Consider the following 19713-nt stretch of genomic DNA (forward strand, 5'->3'; position numbering starts at 1 on the left):
CTGGACGCCAGCCAGGCGCCGTCCCGCCGCCCTCCCGCGGGCCGGGCCCAGGCAGCGGGCCGGGCCGGGCCGAGCCGAGCCGAACCGGGCCGGCTGCGGGCGGCCGGCGGCTCCCTCAAGTTTCCCCGCCCGCGGCCCCGGCAGCGCCACCCGCGCTCCGCCCGAGCATCCCCGCGGCCCCGGGGCGCGGCGCCCGGGCCCGGGCGGCGGAGGGGCGGGTGTGGGGGGGGAAGGCCGCCGAGCCCGGCCCCGCGCCCCCGGCGGCCCCGGCGGGGACAATGAGATGGCGGCGAAGAGCGCCGCGCCCGGGGGACCCGCCGCTCCGGCAGGAGCCGCCCCGCCCCGCGCCGCCTCCCTCCCCTCCCCTCCCCTTCGCCTCTCTCCTCGCACGGGCAGCGCCCGCTCCCGGCCCGGCCGCCGCGGAGACCGAGCGAGCGAGCGAGCGGCCCCGGCCCGCTGCCCCCGCCCCTCGCGCCTCCATCTTGGATCGGCGCCGCGGCGCCCGCCCGCCCCGCGCCCCGCTCACCTCGGCCCGCGGCCGCGCCGCGCTCGGGCGGCGCCCCCGGGAGCCCCGCGGAGCGCCGGAGCCGGCCGGGGCCGGGCGGGTGCGGGCCGGGGCCGGGGCGGCGGCGGCGGCGGCGCCGGCGGGGGCCGCGCTCAGCGGAGCCGCAATCCTAAACCGCCATCTGGCGGCATTTCCGACCGCCAATGGCGCAGCCGCCGCCGAGCCCGGAGCCCCGGCGCCCCCTGGCGCCCGCCCGCCGCCGCCGCCGCCGCTGCCCCCCGCGCCTCCCCCCCCCCCCTCCCGCCCGCCGGGGGGGGCGCGGCCGGGGCGGGCACGCGGCGCCGCAAACGTCTTTCGCGCGCAAACGCCGCGCGTGCGCCGCGCGTGCGGGCGGGCGAGCGGGAGGGGGGCGAGGCGTCGCCATGGCGACGGGGGTGGGCGGGGCCTGAGGGGGGGCCGGGCCCTGCGGCCGCCCGCGCTGCCGGGGGAGGCCGGGCCGGGCCGAGGCGGGCGGGGCGGGGCGGGGCGGGGGCTCCCTGACAGACCCCCCGGTTTGGGCGGTCGGGGCTCTGTCCGCGCCCGGTGACGCGGAGACGCGGCACGGCGCTGTGCCGCTCCGTGCGCGGTGCTCGCCGCCGTGCCTAAGCAGCGCAACCTCCCCGTTACTGCCCCTGTCACAGCCAGATTCCAACAAAGTCCCGTTGCACATAACCGGTCTCACTAAAACCGCCTGGCGCAGCCGGGCCGTGGCGGCAGCGGTGCGGGTGCTGTGCCCCGTCACGCCGCTCGGCGGTGCCGCAGGCATGGCCCCGGCCCGGCCGTGCCGCCCGTGGCTGCCTGCCGCGCCTCACGGCGCCTCGGCCTCCCGCTGCCCCTGCTCCCGCCGCACCTGAGGGCACCCGGCCGGGCTGTCGGGCAGCGGAGCAGCAGCAGCAAGCTCAGGGTGCCACGGGGCCGGGAGCTGCCGCTGCTCCCGGTGAGGAACTGGAAGGAACCAGCTCGGGAGGACGCCGGCGGGCGGTGGGCAGGAGGGAAGCTTTGCGGAGGAGGCGCGGGTTCAGTCAGGTAACGGGAGCCGCAGGGGTGACGGGGCGTCCTGCTGGGCACTGACGGGGAGAACTGCCAGCCCCCGACAGGGGCTGCCCGCGGCCCGCTGACAGTCGCAGTCTGTCAGGATTCGGAGGGTTTTCCCCAGGAGCGGCAGAGGAACAACCTGCCAGGCCCGCATCTCAGGGCACGGGCAGAGCTGGCTGCTTGTTCCTGACTTCGGGGGGAACGGCAATTGCCGTGCCTGCAAATCTTCCATAACAACTTTTCAGTTGGCTGGCTGATTTTGGCCCAATCTGGCAGAGCTCGAGAGTGTTTTGGTGTGTTTATTGAAAATTATTGGTTATAACCACCAGACAGACCTCGAAGGCTTAATTCCTTCAGGCGTGGCAAGAAGGCGAGCTCAGCCTCCCACCCCTCGATAGGGAAGCGGCGTATAGCCGTGTAGTTCTGCCTTCCCAAGCAGCACGTGTGTAATGCTTTGGGGGCTGCGGTGGGTTGCCTTTTTTATTTAAAGAAGTCATGGAGTGTATTGTATTAGTGATCTGTGATGTTTATTGCATCCGTTGTGATTAGTTGTTCACCCATGGGAAACCAGTTCACATTTTGACAGCCAGCAATTTCCAAGAGCTGGTAATTTAAATGGGTATCTCAAGTTGTTGTTTGAATTAAGAGTGTTTGTTTTGTTATATGACATGAGAATTTGACATAGTATTTAATTGTTGGCATTCTATTAAATTGGATTTGAAATCAAATTGTATTTTTCAGAGAACATGCAAATAAACCATCTTAAGTTTCCAGATACAAAGGGAAAAAACAAACAAAAAAATGCCTTCCTGTGATCTCCACAAAAGGAATCAGAAGAAGGAGAAGCAGCAAGTTTTCTGCACAGGCTGTGCTAACTTCCATTTGTTTTAAATTTGTGTTGAGGATTGACAAACATAGATTTGGGTTATGCACTGAACTGAAATTCTTGATGGTTAAGAGAAGCAAGATCACCAAAGAGTACAAACAAATCTCCCGTGTGAGAGATGGCATGACATTTGTCATATATTCACTGCTTAGTAGAGAAAATTAAATTTTGATTTAAGCGCTCCTGTTATTTTTTGTTACTTCTCATTTCCTGCCTTTCTCATGCCTCATCTGTCTGCCCTTCGAGTTCCCAGACCTTCCAACTGTTAGTGTTCGTGGTGCTGAAGGAAATACTGGGTCTGTATAGGACAGCCATTTTGAGTTATGTGCTCATGATCTATTGTTTTCCTCCAGAGAGATCCCTGAATACATTACACAGGTCCAGTACTAAATTTGCAAATGCATGTTGTCTCTTTTCTATTCCCTTTTTTATTATTTGTTGGAAGAAAATGTAATCTAACCTCAGGAGGAAAGAAAGAAAGCATGATATGCTCATGGTAAGAAATCTTTTTTTTTTCTTTTTTCCTTTTTTTTTTTTTCATGAGCCAATAGTTGCAGCATGTACTCATCTGTTTCTTAATGAGATGACTGAGGTTATACAGGCTGGATTCACTGCCGCTCTGATAATAATGCCAGTTGTGCACCATTTGTATTATTTTCCTCGCGCTTTGTCCCTGATCCATACGTTGTGGAGATCAAGAAGGTCTTAATTTTAAGGTGTGGGGAGGAGGGCAAGGCAGAATTGTGAATTTAAAACACGATGGAAATGGTAGGTAGGAAAAGCTGTGCTTGTGAGGGGCACTGCCTTCCTGGCCTCATTCAGTTCATTTTGCATTTGCCTGTTAAAAGAATCTGAAATTAACAGATTGCCTTAAGAAAAAAAAAAAAAAGCAAGTAGTAGATGATAAGACTGGCTTACATTTCTGGTAGGTTTTTTTTGTTTGTTTTGTTTTTTAATTGCTTGATGGGTTGTTCAGACTGCCCACTACTCAGCTCTTACCCTTTTTATTTACTCTCCTTTGCATTTCAGCTGTTTCTTCTCAGGTTTCTTGCCGTATATACGCTGTATATGCATGGAAACTCTGGAGCCCTCGAGCATTTAGTCGTACAGTTTGTTTTGTCAGCTGAGCTGTGCCTAAAAAGGGTTGGCAGCAGAAATGTGAACAGGAGTGCTAACAGAGGTAGCCAGAGGTGTTTCTTGCCCTCAGACCCCTTTAACGTGTACTGATCTCTGCTTCAGCGAGGTATCACAAGGCCAGGAGTGTAGCCTGCCAAAGCAAGAGTAAGGTGGTACCCCGGGATACCTCGCTTACTTGTGCAAGTCCAGCCTGGCCCTGCCGCCTGCTCCAGAGCTGGGATTGGTGCCTGCCCCTCTCCCGTTCCTCGCAGTCCCTACCAGATTCACTCACTCCACCTCTAAGAGGTAGGCGACAGCTTAGCTTGGATATAGCAAGGGGTTAATATCCCTCAGTCCCTGAGGAGAGAGGAAGCCTGTCCCATTCTTATGTAAATTATTTTCCTCAGCTAGGCACAGGCAGTGCTTTGGCTGAGGCACATTATGGATGGAGAAAACGCCAAGGCTGAACCTGGCCCCCGATAGAAGCGTTTCAGTGAAGAGCTCTGGCACCCGCTCTTACGTTGCCTTTTGCTCTGTGGCTCTGCCCCTGTGTCTCCCTGAGGATGTGCCGTCGTGCGTCCAGCCCGATTGTCCACAGCCCGATTGTTCGCTCCCTTGTGGTCCTGCACCTTCGGGGCCTGCCTTGTCTTGGTGCAGGTACCCTGTGGACAGGGACTGCAGGGATCTCCACACCCGTCCCCCGCAGGCACCAGAGAGACCAAACCGCTGTGACCAGCGGCGCTGGGCTGGGCTCCTGGTGGCTGGGTCAGGAGGATGGGTCCTCCAGGGCATCCTCACCTCTGCAAAGGCAGTGAGGCAGGATGGTGGGCACGGGATGATCAAATTTTCTTGCTATTAAACTGCAGGAACCTTACACTCGCAAACCACCATTCATTCTTCAGGTTAGTTCAGTCAGTAAGAATTCTGAGAGATGGTTGAGGAGTGGCTTTAGCAAGGTTACACTGACTGCTTGCTCTTTTCTTTCTTTTTATCTTTTCCATAGTGATGCACTGGGGTTGCCAGTTCCCAAGGAGAACAGCCTCATAGGCATGGTAATGTGTCTCAGATTTTCAACTTTGAACAACAATCAGAACATTTTGTGCCTACCTTGAGTATTACTTGCTGTGCTAAGATCATTGTAACCCGTTCTGTTTGGTATCAGAGCATCTGTTGTTTCTGTTTAGACATCCGGACAAAGATGTAGATGATGGAAAGGTGTTTTCCCCTTCGGGCTTGGAATTAAACCTCTCAAGAGCAGGTAAATATGTTTATTTGCTGGGGCCCAGTGGTGTTTGCAGAAGGCAGGTTACATTCTCCTTGCTGCCGCTTCATTTGGAAGGACTGGTGGTGGAGGGCACTGTGCACAACAAAGTAATCTTGGTGGCATCCCTGTGCCTGTGTTAAACCAACGCCGTGCTGTCATCCTGGGCCTGGGGACAGCGATGGCATGCTCAGGGGAGAGCTGGAGGGAGTCTGGGCTGCAGGGGGGCTCCCTGTGGGCCCCCTGCATGTATCTGTGACAGCAAAGCCCAAGCAGTGCTTGTGCTGATGACCGGGTGCTGTGAAGGGATTGTTTGCTCGTTTTGGGAGGCTGATGCCACTGTGGTGACACAAGCTGCACTGCGTGCATTGCTGCGTGTGTCACGGTGTGCACAAACACAGGCACCGAGGGGAGGGCTCACTCTGGTGTGCGGTGTGAAGTGGACCTTCAGCAGGAGATGGAAGGGCGGTCCTTCTCCTGTGGTGTTTGTAAATCCACCTGTTCCTTGGCTGCCAGCAGGAGGCCTGGTTAGTCATCTGGATCAGCCCTTCCAAATTTTCTCTATGTGAAATAAATAACTAAATATTGATTCAGACTTGAAAAACAAATCTGTTGCAAAATCAATCACTGGAAATAAGATGTGAAAAGAAGAAAGAGTTTGTAACACTGTCAAAGTATTGTTACAAAATTTGTTGTTTGTTCATGTAGTACGCTGACTTGTTCAGGGATCCTTCCTGTTTCCCTGCCAGTTTACAAACAAGGATGTCATCTCCTCCTGCCAAACTTCTTCTGTAATCTTGTAACATTAGCAAGCAATTAACAATATGTGCAATTCATAATTACAGGGTATTTACCATCCAAAATGCTTTAGCAAGAGAACTTCCTCTTAGAATATGAATATACTAGAACATTATGCACCATAACATAACGTGAATGTATGTTATTTTCAAAAATTAGTGACTAAAGTGAAGTTCTGTAGTTGGCTTTTAAGGAGATCCAAATGGCCTGACTATCAAAGGTATTTAGCAGTAACAGACTGGAAAATTAAAGCAAAACCAAGAACAATCTACTAGTACTTGGACTTGGTTCATAAAAATAGCTTGTAAACACTAGCAGCATTTACATACTAAAGAGTCTCTCACTATCCATTACATAAAAAGATAACAGTGCATCCCCATTTTTTTCCTCAAGACCAGGACGTTTCTCTGAGGAAATGGATACATCTTCCCCAAAGTACCCAGTCAAAAAGCGAGTGAAAATTCATCCCAACACAGTAACAGTAAAATATACTTCTCATTATCCCCAGCCAGGAGAAGAGGGATATGAGAATGGTGATGAAGATACTGGAGTATTTATGGAGGATAATCCTAAAAAAAGACTATTGAGTGATGGGAAAAAGAGAGGAAGGACCTTTTTCGGTACGATAGACACCCAGCTCCAGCCAGCACAACTAACAAAAGCCAGTGAGATGGGGCATTTCCAGAACTTTCCCGAAGGAAATATACTGCAGTCGAGGAAAATGTGGATAGTCCTTTTTGGATCTGCTGTGGCTCATGGATGCGTGGCTCTAATTACAAGATTAATTTCCGATCGTTCCAAAGTGCCATCCCTAGAGCTGATTTTCATCCGCTCGGTCCTACAGGTGCTGTCCATTACTGTTGTGTGTTATTACCATGAGCCACCCTTTGGCCCCAAAGGGTACAGACTCCGGCTCTTCTTCTACGGGGTCTGCAATGTTATCTCTATTACCTGTGCTTACACTTCCTTCTCCATAGTTCCCCCCAGTAATGGGACCATCATGTGGAGGGCTACCACTACAGTGTTCAGTGCCATTTTGGCTTTTTTACTGGTAGATGAAGGAATGGCTTACGTAGACATAATTACTGTTGTTGGCAGTGTGTTTGGCATCTGCCTGGTCATGATCCCCAACATTGTCAGGGAAGAAAACTCTTTGCTGAGCACCTGGAAGGAAGCTTTTGGCTATACCATGACCGTTATGGCAGGCTTGACGACTGCTCTCTCCATGATAGTCTACAGGTCAATCAAAGACAACATCAGCATGTGGACAGCACTGTTCACCTTCAGTTGGACGGGAACAGTGTGGGGAGCATCCACCATGTTCGTGCTTCAGGAGCCAATTGTCCCGCTGGATGGAGAAACCTGGAGCTATCTCCTTGCCATCTGCCTCTGCTCCACGGCAGCCTTCCTGGGGGTCTACTATGCCCTGAGCAAGTTCCATCCCGCTTTGGTCAGCACTGTACAGCACCTGGAGATAGTCATCGCCATGGTCCTGCAGCTCATCGTGCTGCGCATCTTCCCAGGTACTTATGATCTCATTGGGGGAGCAGTTATTTTGGTTAGTGTTTTTTTTCTCGCATGTTATAAACTGTCCTGGAAGAATTTAGGAAGACAGGATTATCAGGAGATCGTGGATTCTTCCATTAAATGAAGCGCAGTTTTGTTGTTCAGTTCTGGTTGCGTGACCACGTGAAAGTGACATATTCCAACTCTGTTGTGTTCTCATGTACTGGTCAGGTCCGCTCTCTACTGTTTAACTTCACAGCTGATGTAGCAACATTGGTATTTTCAGATTTCCGTGACAGAAGAACTTGTTCTAGTGCGTACAACCACTGACGTTTTTATGTCGTATGAGAAAAGGATATTTGTCTGCAGCACATAGGGTGCGTGAGTGGAAGCACAGCTGGCCTGCCAAAGTGCAGGCCAAGCCATAGGCATTTTCCTCCTCACCTTCCTGGGATAAGGCAATACGGAGACAGACGGATTCACTTGTGACTGTCAGTCCCGTGCGCTGTGGTAGTAGGAAATGAACAGTAAAAACATTAAAATGGTCAAGCAGAGCATTTGTGTCCTCTGTAACACTTCTTCCGCTTTGGCTGTAACGTTCTAAATGAAGAAATGGTAATGTTTCTGTGATGGCTACTTGTGTTTCCTGTGCATGTGTAAACAAAAGAATATATCAAAAGAATATATCAGTAAAGCATTTTGTGCTCTGTGGTTAAATTTCTCTCTGAATTGACACAGGAAGCCTTCTAGGGTTTTCTTTTCCCCACCCCCTTGCGTGGGGGAAAAAACAGCCCCCAGAACTGGATCTCCACCTGTGTCCCAGCTGTGAAAGAGGTCTCCAAGAACTAGAAGATCTCTGATAATAAAAAAGCTGGCCCTGGAGCAGAGCAACGTTCTTTCTTTGGAACCACTTTTCCTAAAAGACGTTTCAACTATTACGCAAGGGGAAAAACAAGATTTGCATTTGAGACTGAGGTGTGAGCAGTGGTGTTAACGAGGAACAGCCTAACGGGCATCCAGTTAAGCCATTCCCAGGACAGTCAGCCCTAAATGCATTTCCCAACCCAAGGAAACACCGAAGCCCTAGTCTTCTTTCAATGTTTTTTGAAGTCAGCGTGCTTGAGTCTTAACAATTCAGTTACAAAACCCATTAGACTTGTCAATCTGATTTATGGTTAAAAATTTGATTTGAGTTGTGCTAGTGTATGGCTAGTAAACAGCAAGACCAGTGTCTAAGAACGTGTCCGCAGTTGTGCTTTCTGCAATTAACTGCTACGCAGCAGTTGCATTAATCCCCGCTGCGTACCTTTCCTGTTCTGTTGTGAGCTTTGCTAACAGCATGAGGTTGGGCAGGTTAGGCAGCAGCGTTTGCTCTCAGCTTCTCGTCCTCCTGTGAAACGACACAGCAGGAGGATCTGAGCACGCGACGGGTTTATTCTGCACCCCGTGCCCACCAGGCACAGGAGGACGCCAGGGCTTTCAGTGCTGCTTGCCAGGAATTGCTCTCTTAGGGCATTTGAGCTGGAAAACCACAGCAACGGTTGGAATAGATTAAATATGGGTCTCTGAGCAGGGAGATAAGATATCAACAAGACTCCTTGTTGATAAATGTTAACAGATATAACAGTTAATGATAACAGAGAGCATCACAAACCCCTTGATTCTGACCACCTGCAAACAGAGTAACAAAGATGACACCTCCCGGTGTTCTTTCAGATGCAAACCCAAGCCATTGCACTCAGTGGCCCAGGGACTCCAGGCTCCCAAAACCCCCAGGGAGGCAGGAAGGGGTGCAAGGCCCACCGCGTACCAGGAGGTGTCATCAGTCACCCATGCTGTTCCCCGTATCCAGGATATCTGGGAAGCACCTGAAGCAGGTAGCAGGCACGCTGTGACAAGTTCACACACCCCTGAGCAGTGCGACAGCAGGGGCACAAGTAAGACTCCCCCCTCCACGCCCCCAACCCAAGACTCTGTGGCAGGGGCGCAGTGCTGAGCGTTGGACTGGCACCTGCACTGGGCGCCCAGGCACAGCCTGGAGCTGAAGCACAGCCCTGAGAAGCGTTTTGGCCAGGGACATCCCTGTGGTTGCCATCCAAAATGGCAGACTTGGGTGTTCAGAGCTCACCTGCCCGTCAGGGCTGCAAGAGGTCACCGTGGGACAGGCCCAGAAGGAAACCAGCAGTAGAGAAGTTGGTGGCTTTGTGCCTACCCCAGGTCCCAGGCAGCCCCAAGACACCTCAGCCCTCTGGAAACGTGCTGGGGGCTGCCCAGAAAGGGCCCCGTGTGCCCCTATCGCTGTGCTGGGCTTCCCGGCTCAAGCAGCAGGGAGCAAGCAGGGAGTGAGCAGGGCCCCCCCGTGCCCACCCTAGGCCTTGCGAGGCTGCGGCCCTGCCTGGTGACTGCGGCAGCTCCTCCCCGCTCAGCAGGCTGTGCCTGTGGTCTGGGACACGAGCATTTGCTGAGGGGAGAAAACATCCCTCTAATGACCCCAGCCAGCCCTGCATCCCCCAAAACACCACAAAAAGTACATTTTACTTAAGAAAGAGCCACAGCAGTGGCAACTGCTTTTATTCCTATGAATACCACGGGAGAGCAGATAGCCCCAGATGGATCAGCCCAACTGCCGTGCTCCTCCTGTGTGCGACATGCGTGTCCTCCTACGGCAGTAATCACAGCAAGCTCCTTGGCACGCAGGAATGACACATTTCCTCAGGTGCTGGCACACGCTTAGGGCAGCCACAACTGCTGTTTCCTTTTAGAGCACGTAGAGCTGGCAACAGGAGCTCTGCCCACTGCAGGAGGGACAGGAGGAAAGGGAGAACAGGTAACACAATGCTGTGCTGGGAAAGCCATGCCCGCCCCCTTCCCAGCCCCAATGTCCTTTGGGAGGTCAGGGCTCTGGCAGCAGCAGCGCAGTTCCCAGCCCAGCCTCTTGCTGCGCAGTGCCCGTGTCGCCCTGGGACAGATGGTCTTTCTTCCTCCAAGCAGTAAGGCAGCGGGCAGGCTTCCTTTGGGGAAAGCAACCAGGGCAGAAGGCTCCAACCCCTGCGGCTTCCACGCCTGCTACGCTCTGGAGGGAGCTGAGCTTGGAGAAACTTTTGAGCACGTGTGAATGTGCTGGGAACCAGGAGTGCCGGACACTGCGCACCACACAGCGGGGAGTCCCAAGCAGGCTCGTGGTGAGCTGCCCCAGCCCCAAAGCCCCCTCCCCAGCACAGCCCCCAGCGTCTGAGAAAGCTTCTCTGCTCGAGCGGCATGCGCTGTGGAGACAAACCAGCCCTGCCGCGATCCCTGCGAGCGCGAGCTGACAGATAGCTAAGCAGAACTAAGCGCTGCCGAAATAGAAATCTCGCTTCCTCCTCCAGCCACCGCTTCCCTCATGTCAATTCCAAACCGCAGGCTGGCTCAGTGTGACTGGGCCGTCGGGCAGAAAGTTATTCCTGCCAGAACTGGACTCCAAACTGACTCAGCCTGCAGCCACAGGACAGGAAGCACACATCCTGTGGGCAGGGGCTTGCTGTCAGTTTATCACCATCCTGCCCCTGCACAGCCGCCACAAAAAGGATGGCCACCTCGACCACGCAGCTCTTGCTCCCTGTCCTGCACGCAGCCAGCACCTAAGGGCGAAGCAGAGCAAAATCCCAGCCCGAGAACCTGGGGGACAGCTGGGCAGTGAGTCCTGGGGGCTACGAGGCTTGGTCCTCGCCCAGCTGTGCCACAGCCTGCACGAGGTCCTGCACAACCACGTCCACGTCCGCACGGGTGGTGTCCCGCCCCACGCTCAGCCGCAGGGCGTTCTGCGCCACGTCGTAGGGGATCCCACAGCTGAGCAGAATTGAGGAGGGCCTGAAACACAGGCACGGGGGGAGTGGGTTTAACTGGGAGGCCAAAGAAGCGCACACATCGCCGGAGAAATTCACAGAGCCGTAGGAAGGAGCACGTCTGGACAGATGCACTCGAGGCAAACCAGGGAAGCGCCCTCCTTACTTTCCAAAGGCACCTGCTCGCACCCAGCTTGTTTCCCTGGGGCAGATCTGGCTCTTCCCCTCTGAAGAGCCGCCCCAGTGGCTTCCAAGGACTGCAAGCTCTGTGTCACCGCTCTAGACCAGCCCAAAAGCACCTGCTGTCCCACGCACACCCAAAGAAGCCCTCTGGAGCCCCCGCACAGGCTTGGCTGGGCGAGCCAGGCACGCAGACAAAGGCGGACTCTGCCAGCGGTGCCACATGCTGAGGAGTGCTTCCAAGCTCAGCTGGATCACCAGAGCCCGCGGGGGACAAAGTCCCTCCCGCAGCAGCCACGTGTTCCAGCCGTGTTTTCTGCAATGACCTCCTGCACTGCTCTTCAGCCTCTCGGGAAAGCTTTGCACTCGCTTTGCTCCAGGCAGTGCTGCCCACAGCCACCCACCGCCCCTCTCCCTGCCTCCCCCCCGCCTCTCTCCTGGGAGGAGAGGCCCTGCCCGAGCTGGCTGCTTACCGATCCCCCTTCTCAGAGTGGCAGGCAGCCCCAACGCTGGCGAGGAGGGTCTTGCAGTGAGCCAGCACCCTGCGCCCTGCAGCACACACACGCAGGTCTCCCCGTGCCCAGGCTCCCTCCGAGGGCCGCTGCCCGCCTCGTCTCTGTGCCCAAGCCGTGGCCGAGCTCCCACATGCCTCAGGCCCGCAGCACCCACGGCACAGCGGGGGAAGTGTGCGCAGGGGATGTGGGAGCAGAGCTACCTTGAAGGCCTGGGCCGAGGATGGAGAAGTTGCAGGTGTTGCACAGTCGCTTGGAGCCCGTGAACTTGCTGTTGAAGTGGAGCCTCTGCTTCCCAAAGGATGCCTGGAGGAATCAGAGGGCTGCGGACAGCTCTGGGAAGCGAGCAGCTCTGTCCTAGCGTGCCCTCAAGGCCCTGCACCATGCAGACTGAGTCCCAGGGAGGGGAGAGACGGACATGAACCAGATCTGCTCACCTCCAGCCTGGCCTCCAGGTAGTCCCGAACATCCCGCATATGGGCCTCGTAGGCCTCCCAGTTCCTGCTCACGAGCTCTGCAGCCTGAGGAGACCCAGAGAGGTTCCCTCAGTGATCCCCAGGCATCTCCCTCCACATCCGGCCTCCCAGCGTGAGTGCAGCCCAGGAAATGCACCTGCCAGGTCCCGTCCCGACAGCTTGCAGTGCAGTGCCAGCTGTGCCTGCCCTGCTGCCAGGGAGACTGCGGGGCAAAACCTGCAGCAAATACTTGGACGCAATTCCTTGGACTGGCACCAGGAAGCCCCATCTCCTTTCCGTGGAGTTCGCCTGCCCTCCCACACCCAGAGCTTGCCACTTCTAGAGGCTGGGGAGTGCAGCAGGATGTGTCCACGCAGGCTCTGCCAGGCAGCAGCCCTGAGAAACCTTTCCCCCGCCACCATCACCCACTCACCTTGCCGAGGCCAGCGATCATTGGGGTGTTCTCGGTGCTGGAAGGGAAGAGGGGGTAGGGACTTGCATTTCTCTGGACTAGAAGTCTGTTCTCCAGCCTCGGGGCACAGACGCTCCCTGCATGGGACCCCTAGCCATTCGGCCACCAACCGGGCACCTTACCCTGGCCGGAAACTCCTCTCCTGTCCCCCTCCGAAGAGCATGGGGTGCAGTGGGGTGGTGGTGCCGGGGCCGTGCACATACAGCGCGCCGATCCGCGGGCCGTAAAACTGCAGGGAAGAAAAGAGCCGCACCAACCACATGGACACAGCACCAGATGCCCTGCAGTGGGCACCCTGCCCAACCCCAAAGCTGTCCCCAGGCCTTAGCCACCTCCTGCAGCCCCTCCAAACAAGTCCCCTGACTGGCAAGAGCCATCACCCAGCTTCCCCAGCTCTCATCTGGGGGACTCGCAGCCCCACAGTGATCTCCCAAAAGCCCTTTGCAGCTGCCCAGCTCTGGCCATGCTGTGGGAGTCACCCAAGGTCCCCCCAGCATGGATGTCTGCAGAGGTGAGTGGGCCACAGGAGCAGGGCTGTACCTTGTGCCCCACGATGGTGAGGTAGTCCACCCCCAGCTCCTGCACGTCCACACGCCCCTTGCCAATCATCTGTGCCGCATCCGTGTGCACCAGGATCCTGGGCAGCCCCTCTGCCACCCTTTTCTGGTTGAGGGCATGGATGCGCTGGCTCAGCTTTGAGACAGGCTGGCAGGAAGGAGAAAGGTCTGCATCACAGGGACCGTCTGCAACCCCTTATCAAGGACCTTTTTGTGACGATGTCTCCCGGACACCTTCCTGGCCCCATCCCATCCCGCCTGCTGCCCGCAGACTCACCATGATGACCCCCGTCTCATTATTGGCCAGCATGATGGAAACCAGGCAGGTGGTCGGCCGGACCGCAGCGAGGACGTCATCCACTTCAGCCTGCCCGCTTCGTGGGGACACAGGCACAAAGGTGGCTTCTGCAAGCCAAGAAACAAGCCCTCAGGTTTGCTGGGCAGCCCCACACTGTCCAGGGCTGCCCAAACTCTGCTGAAAGGGCAGGAGGGCTATGTGGGCAGCTGGCATGCAAGCAGAGAGTAGCAGCATCAGATGCCAACCAGGTAAAACATCCAGCCTGTTGGAACATGGGCACCATGTCAAGAGTCAGTGCCATTTGAGGGGGAAAAAGAGGAACACCACAGAACAAGCAGGTCCCTGTCCTTGTTTGCTTTTCACCCTTAGCACAGCAAAACTGCCAGTTGGGAAAATCCCCTGCTTTTCATGCTGCAAACCTGAGCCTGGGATCAAACATCCACGACCTGTCTCTCGCTGTCCCTCTGCCAGCACCCAGCTCACCTGCCAGGCTCTCCTTCACCAGCTGTTCCAGCGGCAGACGGATGGAGTCGTGCTCCACACTTGATGTCACGATGTGTGGCGTGCCCCGGTCCTGCCCCTTGCTTTCTCGGAAGTGCCTGAGAGCGGTGTGGATCACCATGTTGTTAGCCTGGGAAGAGGAACACAGAGAGAACAATTAGCACCCAGAGGGAGCACAGCACCCTTCCTCTCCCCCCTCCTCACACACGAGCACCCTCACCTCCGTGCCCCCTGAGGTGAAGACGACATCCTCTGGCCGGCCTCCCACCATCCTTGCCAGGCTCTCCCGGGCACCAGCGATGAGCTCCTTGGCCTTCCTGCCTGTGGGGCCAGGCCCAGCCGCTCCATCACTGCTCCCCACAGCCCCCACACCCAGCCCCTGCCCCACGCCTTACCCGCAGGGTGGGCACTGCTGGGGTTCCCCCAGGCCTGGCAGGCGGCCTCCCCCAGCGCCTGGGCCACTTCGGGGGCCAGCGGGGTGGTGGCGTTGTAGTCCAGGTACACGCTGCTGGGTGCAGGGCCTGCTGCAGGGCCCGGCGGCTCTGTCCCGGCGCCCATCGCTCTCAGTGCTCTGGGGACAAGGGCGCAGCCGTGGGGGCCCTGTGCTGCGGGACAGCCCCTCAGGGCTCCCTCAGGGCTCCCTCAGGGCTCCCTCAGGGCTCCCTCAGGGCTCCCTCAGGGCTCCCTCAGGGCTCCCTCAGGGCTCCCTCAGGGCTCCCTCAGGGCTCCCTCAGGGCTCCCTCAGGGCTCCCTCAGGGCTCCCTCAGGGCTCCCTCAGGGCTCCCTCAGGGCTCCCTCAGGGCTCCCTCAGGGCTCCCTCAGGGCTCCCTCAGGGCTCCCTCAGGGCTCCCTCAGGGCTCCCTCAGGGCTCCCTCAGGGCTCCCTCAGGGCTCCCTCAGGGCTCCCTCAGGGCTCCCTCAGGGCTCCCTCAGGGCTCCCTCAGGGCTCCCTCAGGGCTCCCTCAGGGCTCCCTCAGGGCTCCCTCAGTCCCTCGCCCGCAGTAATGGCTCCCGCCACGGCCACACCGCCCTCCCCCATTGGCTACCCGCAGCCACCACCCACGCAGCGCCCAATCAGCTCCCGCCCTCCTTCCCGCCCCGCACGCCCCCCTCCCCATTGGCCCCCGGCAGGCGGCGCGCGCCTCGTGGCCAATCGGCTCCGGACGAGGGCCGCGCGGGACGCCCCCCGAATCCCCCTCCCCCCCTCCCCCCGTCGCGGGGCGCTGCGAGGCCCGCGCTCACTGTCACGCGCCGCTCCCTCCCCGCCTCCCCGCGCCGGCCAATCCCGAGCCGGGCGGAAGAGGCGGGCGGGCGCGAGGCGGGCTGGCGCTTCGCACTTCCGTCGCGTGCCCGCTGGGCCGCGCGCGCGCCGGGGGCGGGCCCTTCCGGGCGGGGAGGGCGGGAGCGGCCGCGGCGCTGCCCCTCTCCAAGATGGCGGCGGCGACCTCGGCCCGTTCCCCCCGCGCCCTCCTGCGCAAGCTCGGCAGAGCCCCCTCCAAGATGGCGGTGAGCCCCGGGGAGGGAGGGGCCGCGCCGGGCCGGGGGCAGGCCGGGGCCCGGCTCCCTCAGCCCCCTCAGCGCCCCGCGGCGGGACCCGCCCGGGCCCCGGCCCGGCTCCCGCAGCGCCGTGACTCAGCGCCCGGGGCGGCCGGGGGGCGAGGCGGCGGCGGCAGGGCCGGACTGGGACCCCCCGGGCCCTCCCGGAGCCCCCCCGAGCCCCCCGGGCCGCCGGGCAGGGCGGCGGCGGCGCTGCGGGGCGGGCGGGCCCGGGCAGGCCCCGAGCAGCGCCCGGCGAGGCCTGGGGCCGGGCCCTGTGTGTGCCCCGAGCGGAGCCCGGCGCCCGGGGCGGCCGCAGCTTGCTGTAATTTGCAATATTAACGCGAAGTGCCACTCACTCCGGTTAGCGTAACCAAACACGCGGCGTTAGACCTCCGGCGCCGCACAGAGGAGCAGGAGTCCCGGCCTGCAGGCGCCTCACGGGGCCGGGCTCACGCAGCAGCCGCCCCGCAGCACGTTGTAAAGCCCCCGTCCCGTTGGTCTGAGCACGGTTTGTCCTCTGCTTGTTTGCGTTGCAGAAAAAGATGCCTCGTTTCACATACCGTCTTTCAAATTATCTTTCAGATTATGTCATAACTACGGGATAGACGAGCAGTGATGGAATCACTGGATACCGAGGTGAAAGCACGGAAGACTCTGGGAACTGTTGAGTATGTAGAGTCTTCAGGCTTCACCCAGGGAATACTGCCGACGAAGAAGGATGTGGTGCAGAACATGCTGTATTTACTACAGCCTAAAAGAGCTGGCCAGGCCCAGCGCTCCAAAGAGGATGCAGCCCACTTGCTTGCTGAGCACCTGCAAGAGCACTGGTTGGTTTGCAACTTGCACACCATCGGAACACAAAATATAAAGAAACTTATCCTCAAAATGTACGAGGAATTTACCCGATTGTATCAGACCCGAAAGCAGAGACAGAACCAGGCTTTTACAGAGAGAGCAGACAAATTCAATGAGAGTTCGGAGAAGCTCTTTGACATATTTTGTACAGACACGCAGACGAGAAATAAACTGGAGGAATACAGTGGAATAAAAATGACTGGCATCGAATGGAAATTTCTTGAAGATCAAAGAAGCGAAAGGAAAATGTACTACGAAGATTTCACGGACAAGCAGGAACTGAAGATGATGGAAAGAAGGCAGAAGATACAATGTCTGGAGCACTTCAGGAAGCTTGCCAGGGAGGAGAAGGAAGGAAACAAATCGAAGGAAATGACGTATAAAAGTGATGAGCAATCGGATGAAGGCACGAGTGTGGAGGAATCCTATCTCGCCGAGGAAGAGAATGGAGGGGCTCCCGCCTCCTCGCTGAGGGGCAGAAGAAAGCGCCGCTGCACTGCCTGGTCGACCGGTGCTGCGACTCCTGCCAGCGATGCCATGCCCCTGGAGTGCCAGCATATACGGATGAGCATCAGGAGAGTTAGGCCTGGGTTCTACGAGACTGTGGAGAAGGTCGAAAACTGCTAGTGTATGCTGTGGTCAGCGAGCAGAGCTGCTGGAGTACGAGATGGCAGTACACACGTTAGGCAAGTTTGAAATCCCAGAATCAATTGGAAGCGAGTGTCGCAGATCCCCAGCCAGAGCTCAGGAACATCCTTCCTCCGGGGAAGGGTGCTGGGACGACAACAACAGCGACAAGGACTAAACCACGTGGACTTGGAAGGATAAGTAGTCGGAGACTAATGACACGAAGACTCAAACGTAGCGGATGATGTAAGGTTATGTAGCACGTGAGCCTCTTCTTCCAAGGTCCTGTCTACATCAGTGGGTTTTTGGAAGTCTCTCACCATTTCTGAGCCAGTGGTGGCCTAACAGGACTGATTTACTGCAGGGAAATAACTTGGACTTGTTGCTAATATAAAACGAATGTGCTGAAGAGCCCTTGCTCCTGCCGGTTTCGGTGGGAGGGAGAGGTCTTCAGCCCCTTTCAGCAGAATTTGGCATTTCTGTGAGGAAGGAAGCTAGTTTTCACGTTGTGTTACCTGGTCCTAGAGAGGCGTCCTGTCATGTCGTGGAGGGATTGCTCTTCTGCTTGGGGAGGGAGGGAGAGAGGAATCAGGAGATGTTTGAGTGCTTTGGCTGTAAAAGCAGCGGTGGTTCTGGATGCTTTATTCTGGACTCTATTTTAACGATATTTCCTTGATCAGGATAAACCTTCCTGTAATTGGATGAGTTTTAATACAAAGTCCCTAATCTAGGATCAGAGGTGTGAATCCTAAACCAACTGGCGTAGTCTTACCTTGCCAGGGAGGGGGAGTGGTGTGAAGATAGAGGGAAGGATGCAGACTGCATCGTTCAGTTTAAAATGGGAAGAGTTTTAGAAATCATTACATTATTCTGTTGTCTTAGGATATAGGGAAGAAAAAAACTTCCCCGTGTGTAGCTGTGGTATTTGCAGCAAAAGGCACCGAAGTCTGGGCTTGCTTTTCCTCCCCCTGTAGGTACGTGCAGACCAGTGGGGTAGAAGTGGTAGTTTTCCACCAAGAGTTTGTTTGAAAAAAGTATAATCCTCTTGCCCACATATATCCTCAACAGTGACGTGTCTGTGATTTTAGATACGTGCAGTACAAGGGTATCTGCCGTTCTTAGTTAGGGTTGCTTTACTGGTTTTTAAAGATGAGAGAGTTGAACTTTGTACGGAACCCAGCGCTGGAGATCTCTCTGGTGAGATTTCCAGAGCTTGCCAGATGACATTTAACAACAAAAAGTGAAGTCTCGGTTTGTCCACAGAAATACTCCGGTAGAAAGAGCTCAAACTTGCCTGGTTTTCAAATTTACCTTTCAGTGTGAACGTTGATTTCCCCACTCCAGTATCTCAGCTTTTCCCCGTTTCTTTCCTAGATGTCCTGCATATCATTTTACTGACATTAACTCGTGCTGTTTCATTCTTTAGCTTTTGCTTCCTTTAACAATAAATGCATGTACAAATAATTTTGACAGCTCCTGTTACTTTGATGAATCAGTTCTTGGACTGCTTTGAAGTCCTATGCCAAAGGAGGAATGAAACGCCACTTAGCCGCTGTTCCAATTCAGATGCAGCAGAGCCAGGCAAAGCCCAGGCAGCAGCAGCAGCAGCCCTGGCCTTGCTGCGTAGTCAGGCTGCAGCGTATATCCGCTCTGTCCCTCTGCCTAAGGACGGATCTGTCCAGCTCTGAGTGATACGTCGGCTTCCCAGTGAACTCGCTCTTTATTAATTGCCAGGATCCTTATTCTGTGTCTCTGAGAAGTTCGTGGTAAGTGGCTCCAGAATATCTAGTGAACGCAGTGCATTCCGCGTCACTGCTAGTGTTGTTACAGGTTTAATTGCACGAACCCGCGTTCTGCAACACCCTTCAGCCTCCTCTGCTTGAGAGATCGCAGCCCTCTCTCTCCTCCTCTCTCTGACGTGCTTCACTGACTTCCCCGTGCAAATGATGTCACGTTTAAACTATTTGCCTTCCAGCCCTGAGGTGCTGGACTCTAGCCTCTCACTGGGCTTTTACACCAGCAGCTCTGTTTCAGCAGGGAATATAGCCAAGCTCGGACCTCGCAGAAATAGATGTTTTTGTAATAACTGCTGTAAAACTCCCTTTGTATTAAAAATATAGATGAAGTATAAGTGCTAGCGTGTAAAGTAAATCCGACAGGGTTGAATTGAGTATGGAACACAGCTGTATAGCGCTTTATGATTTTCAGGGATTCAGGGAATTTAAGGTTGTCGAATCTGACTTCCTGTATACCACAGGGAATTACATTTCATTCAGAAGCCCCATACTCAGCCTACTGGTTTCAGTTTAACTGATGTGTCTTGCAGAAAGTTGAGCTGAAGACGTCAGAAGCCTGCTGTCTTCCTCAGTTACATACTTAATCATTTGCTGTTTAATAATTATGACCATCTTCTAGGCTGTGATTCTTTTCATGACATTGTGTACAGGCTGAGCAGAGTTTATTGCATTTAAATCATGTTTGTTTTTTAACTGGGTTTGACTGTGGATAGAGCCAAAGCCTGGCTCTGTTTCTGCTGCAACAGGGGGAAGATTTCTATAATGATGTATTCTGATTACTCTTCTTTGGGACCATGGTGCCTTTTTAATCAGGACAGTAAATCTTGTCCCAGATTCTGTACTTTTGTACGTTAACAGTTGTTGACTTTCCTTTTTTGGTGTGTCCCAAATAAATTAATATAACATACCTCTGGGCTTTTGTTTCTTCTTTCTAAAGGGGGAGGAAAGAGGA

At 55.8% G+C, this 19713-nt stretch overlaps 4 protein-coding genes across 32 annotated transcripts in view; 2 read left to right on the top strand and 2 right to left on the bottom strand.

The window, feature by feature from the left end:
* Nucleotides 1-673, bottom strand: part of STAG1 (STAG1 cohesin complex component) — a 185922-nt gene extending 185249 nt beyond the window's left edge. Inside the window, exon 1 of the mRNA XM_080604104.1 lies at nt 527-673. The gene's annotated coding sequence lies outside the window, so the exon portion shown is untranslated. The remainder of the gene's footprint in view (nt 1-526) is intronic.
* A 364-nt stretch (nt 674-1037) lies between these two features.
* On the top strand, nt 1038-7840 carry SLC35G2 (solute carrier family 35 member G2). Of its 20 annotated transcripts, none has more exons than XM_080603688.1 (6): nt 1038-1570; nt 2911-2961; nt 3495-3887; nt 4585-4633; nt 4766-4839; nt 6034-7840. In XM_080603688.1, the coding sequence occupies exon 6, from the start codon at nt 6056-6058 to the stop codon at nt 7289-7291; it is 1236 nt and encodes a 411-aa protein (XP_080459814.1). In that variant the 5' UTR covers nt 1038-1570; nt 2911-2961; nt 3495-3887; nt 4585-4633; nt 4766-4839; nt 6034-6055; the 3' UTR covers nt 7292-7840. The 20 variants fall into 20 exon arrangements, with proteins under 20 accessions (XP_080459814.1, XP_080459801.1, XP_080459817.1 ...); XM_080603675.1 differs by having other exon boundaries at nt 3705-3887; XM_080603691.1 differs by having other exon boundaries at nt 1038-1481.
* Nucleotides 7841-9678: 1838 nt separating this feature from the next.
* SCLY (selenocysteine lyase) overlaps nt 9679-19713 on the bottom strand; it is a 55781-nt gene continuing 45746 nt past the window's right edge. The window contains exons 1-13 of one of the 10 annotated variants that reach the window (XR_013954675.1): nt 15187-15325; nt 14341-14516; nt 14166-14266; nt 13928-14075; nt 13424-13551; nt 13130-13294; nt 12712-12818; nt 12551-12587; nt 12100-12183; nt 11866-11997; nt 11624-11699; nt 10804-10995; nt 9679-9941 (exon numbers count right to left, since the gene is read on the bottom strand). Coding sequence is in view for 8 of the 10 variants with exons in the window: in XM_080603666.1 (XP_080459792.1) it covers nt 10678-10995; nt 11866-11997; nt 12100-12183; nt 12551-12587; nt 12712-12818; nt 13130-13294; nt 13424-13551; nt 13928-14075; nt 14166-14266; nt 14341-14503 (1383 nt within the window). In the remaining 2 variants the exon portion in view is untranslated. Of the gene's footprint in view, nt 10996-11623; nt 11700-11865; nt 11998-12099; nt 12184-12550; nt 12588-12711; nt 12819-13129; nt 13295-13423; nt 13552-13927; nt 14076-14165; nt 14267-14340; nt 14517-15186; nt 15326-19713 lie in introns of those variants that run through there. The other 9 variants (XM_080603669.1, XR_013954674.1, XM_080603672.1 and 6 more) reach the window with 9 other exon arrangements.
* On the top strand, nt 15310-19668 carry LOC308199474 (uncharacterized protein). Its single transcript, XM_080603696.1, has 2 exons — nt 15310-15450; nt 16066-19668. Exon 2 carries the CDS (start codon nt 16099-16101, stop codon nt 16963-16965), a length of 867 nt encoding a protein of 288 aa, XP_080459822.1. The 5' UTR covers nt 15310-15450; nt 16066-16098; the 3' UTR covers nt 16966-19668.

Source organism: Anser brachyrhynchus, assembly GCF_964034855.1.
Source record: "Anser brachyrhynchus genome assembly, chromosome: 9".
NCBI classification, from domain to species: Eukaryota; Metazoa; Chordata; class Aves; order Anseriformes; family Anatidae; genus Anser; species Anser brachyrhynchus.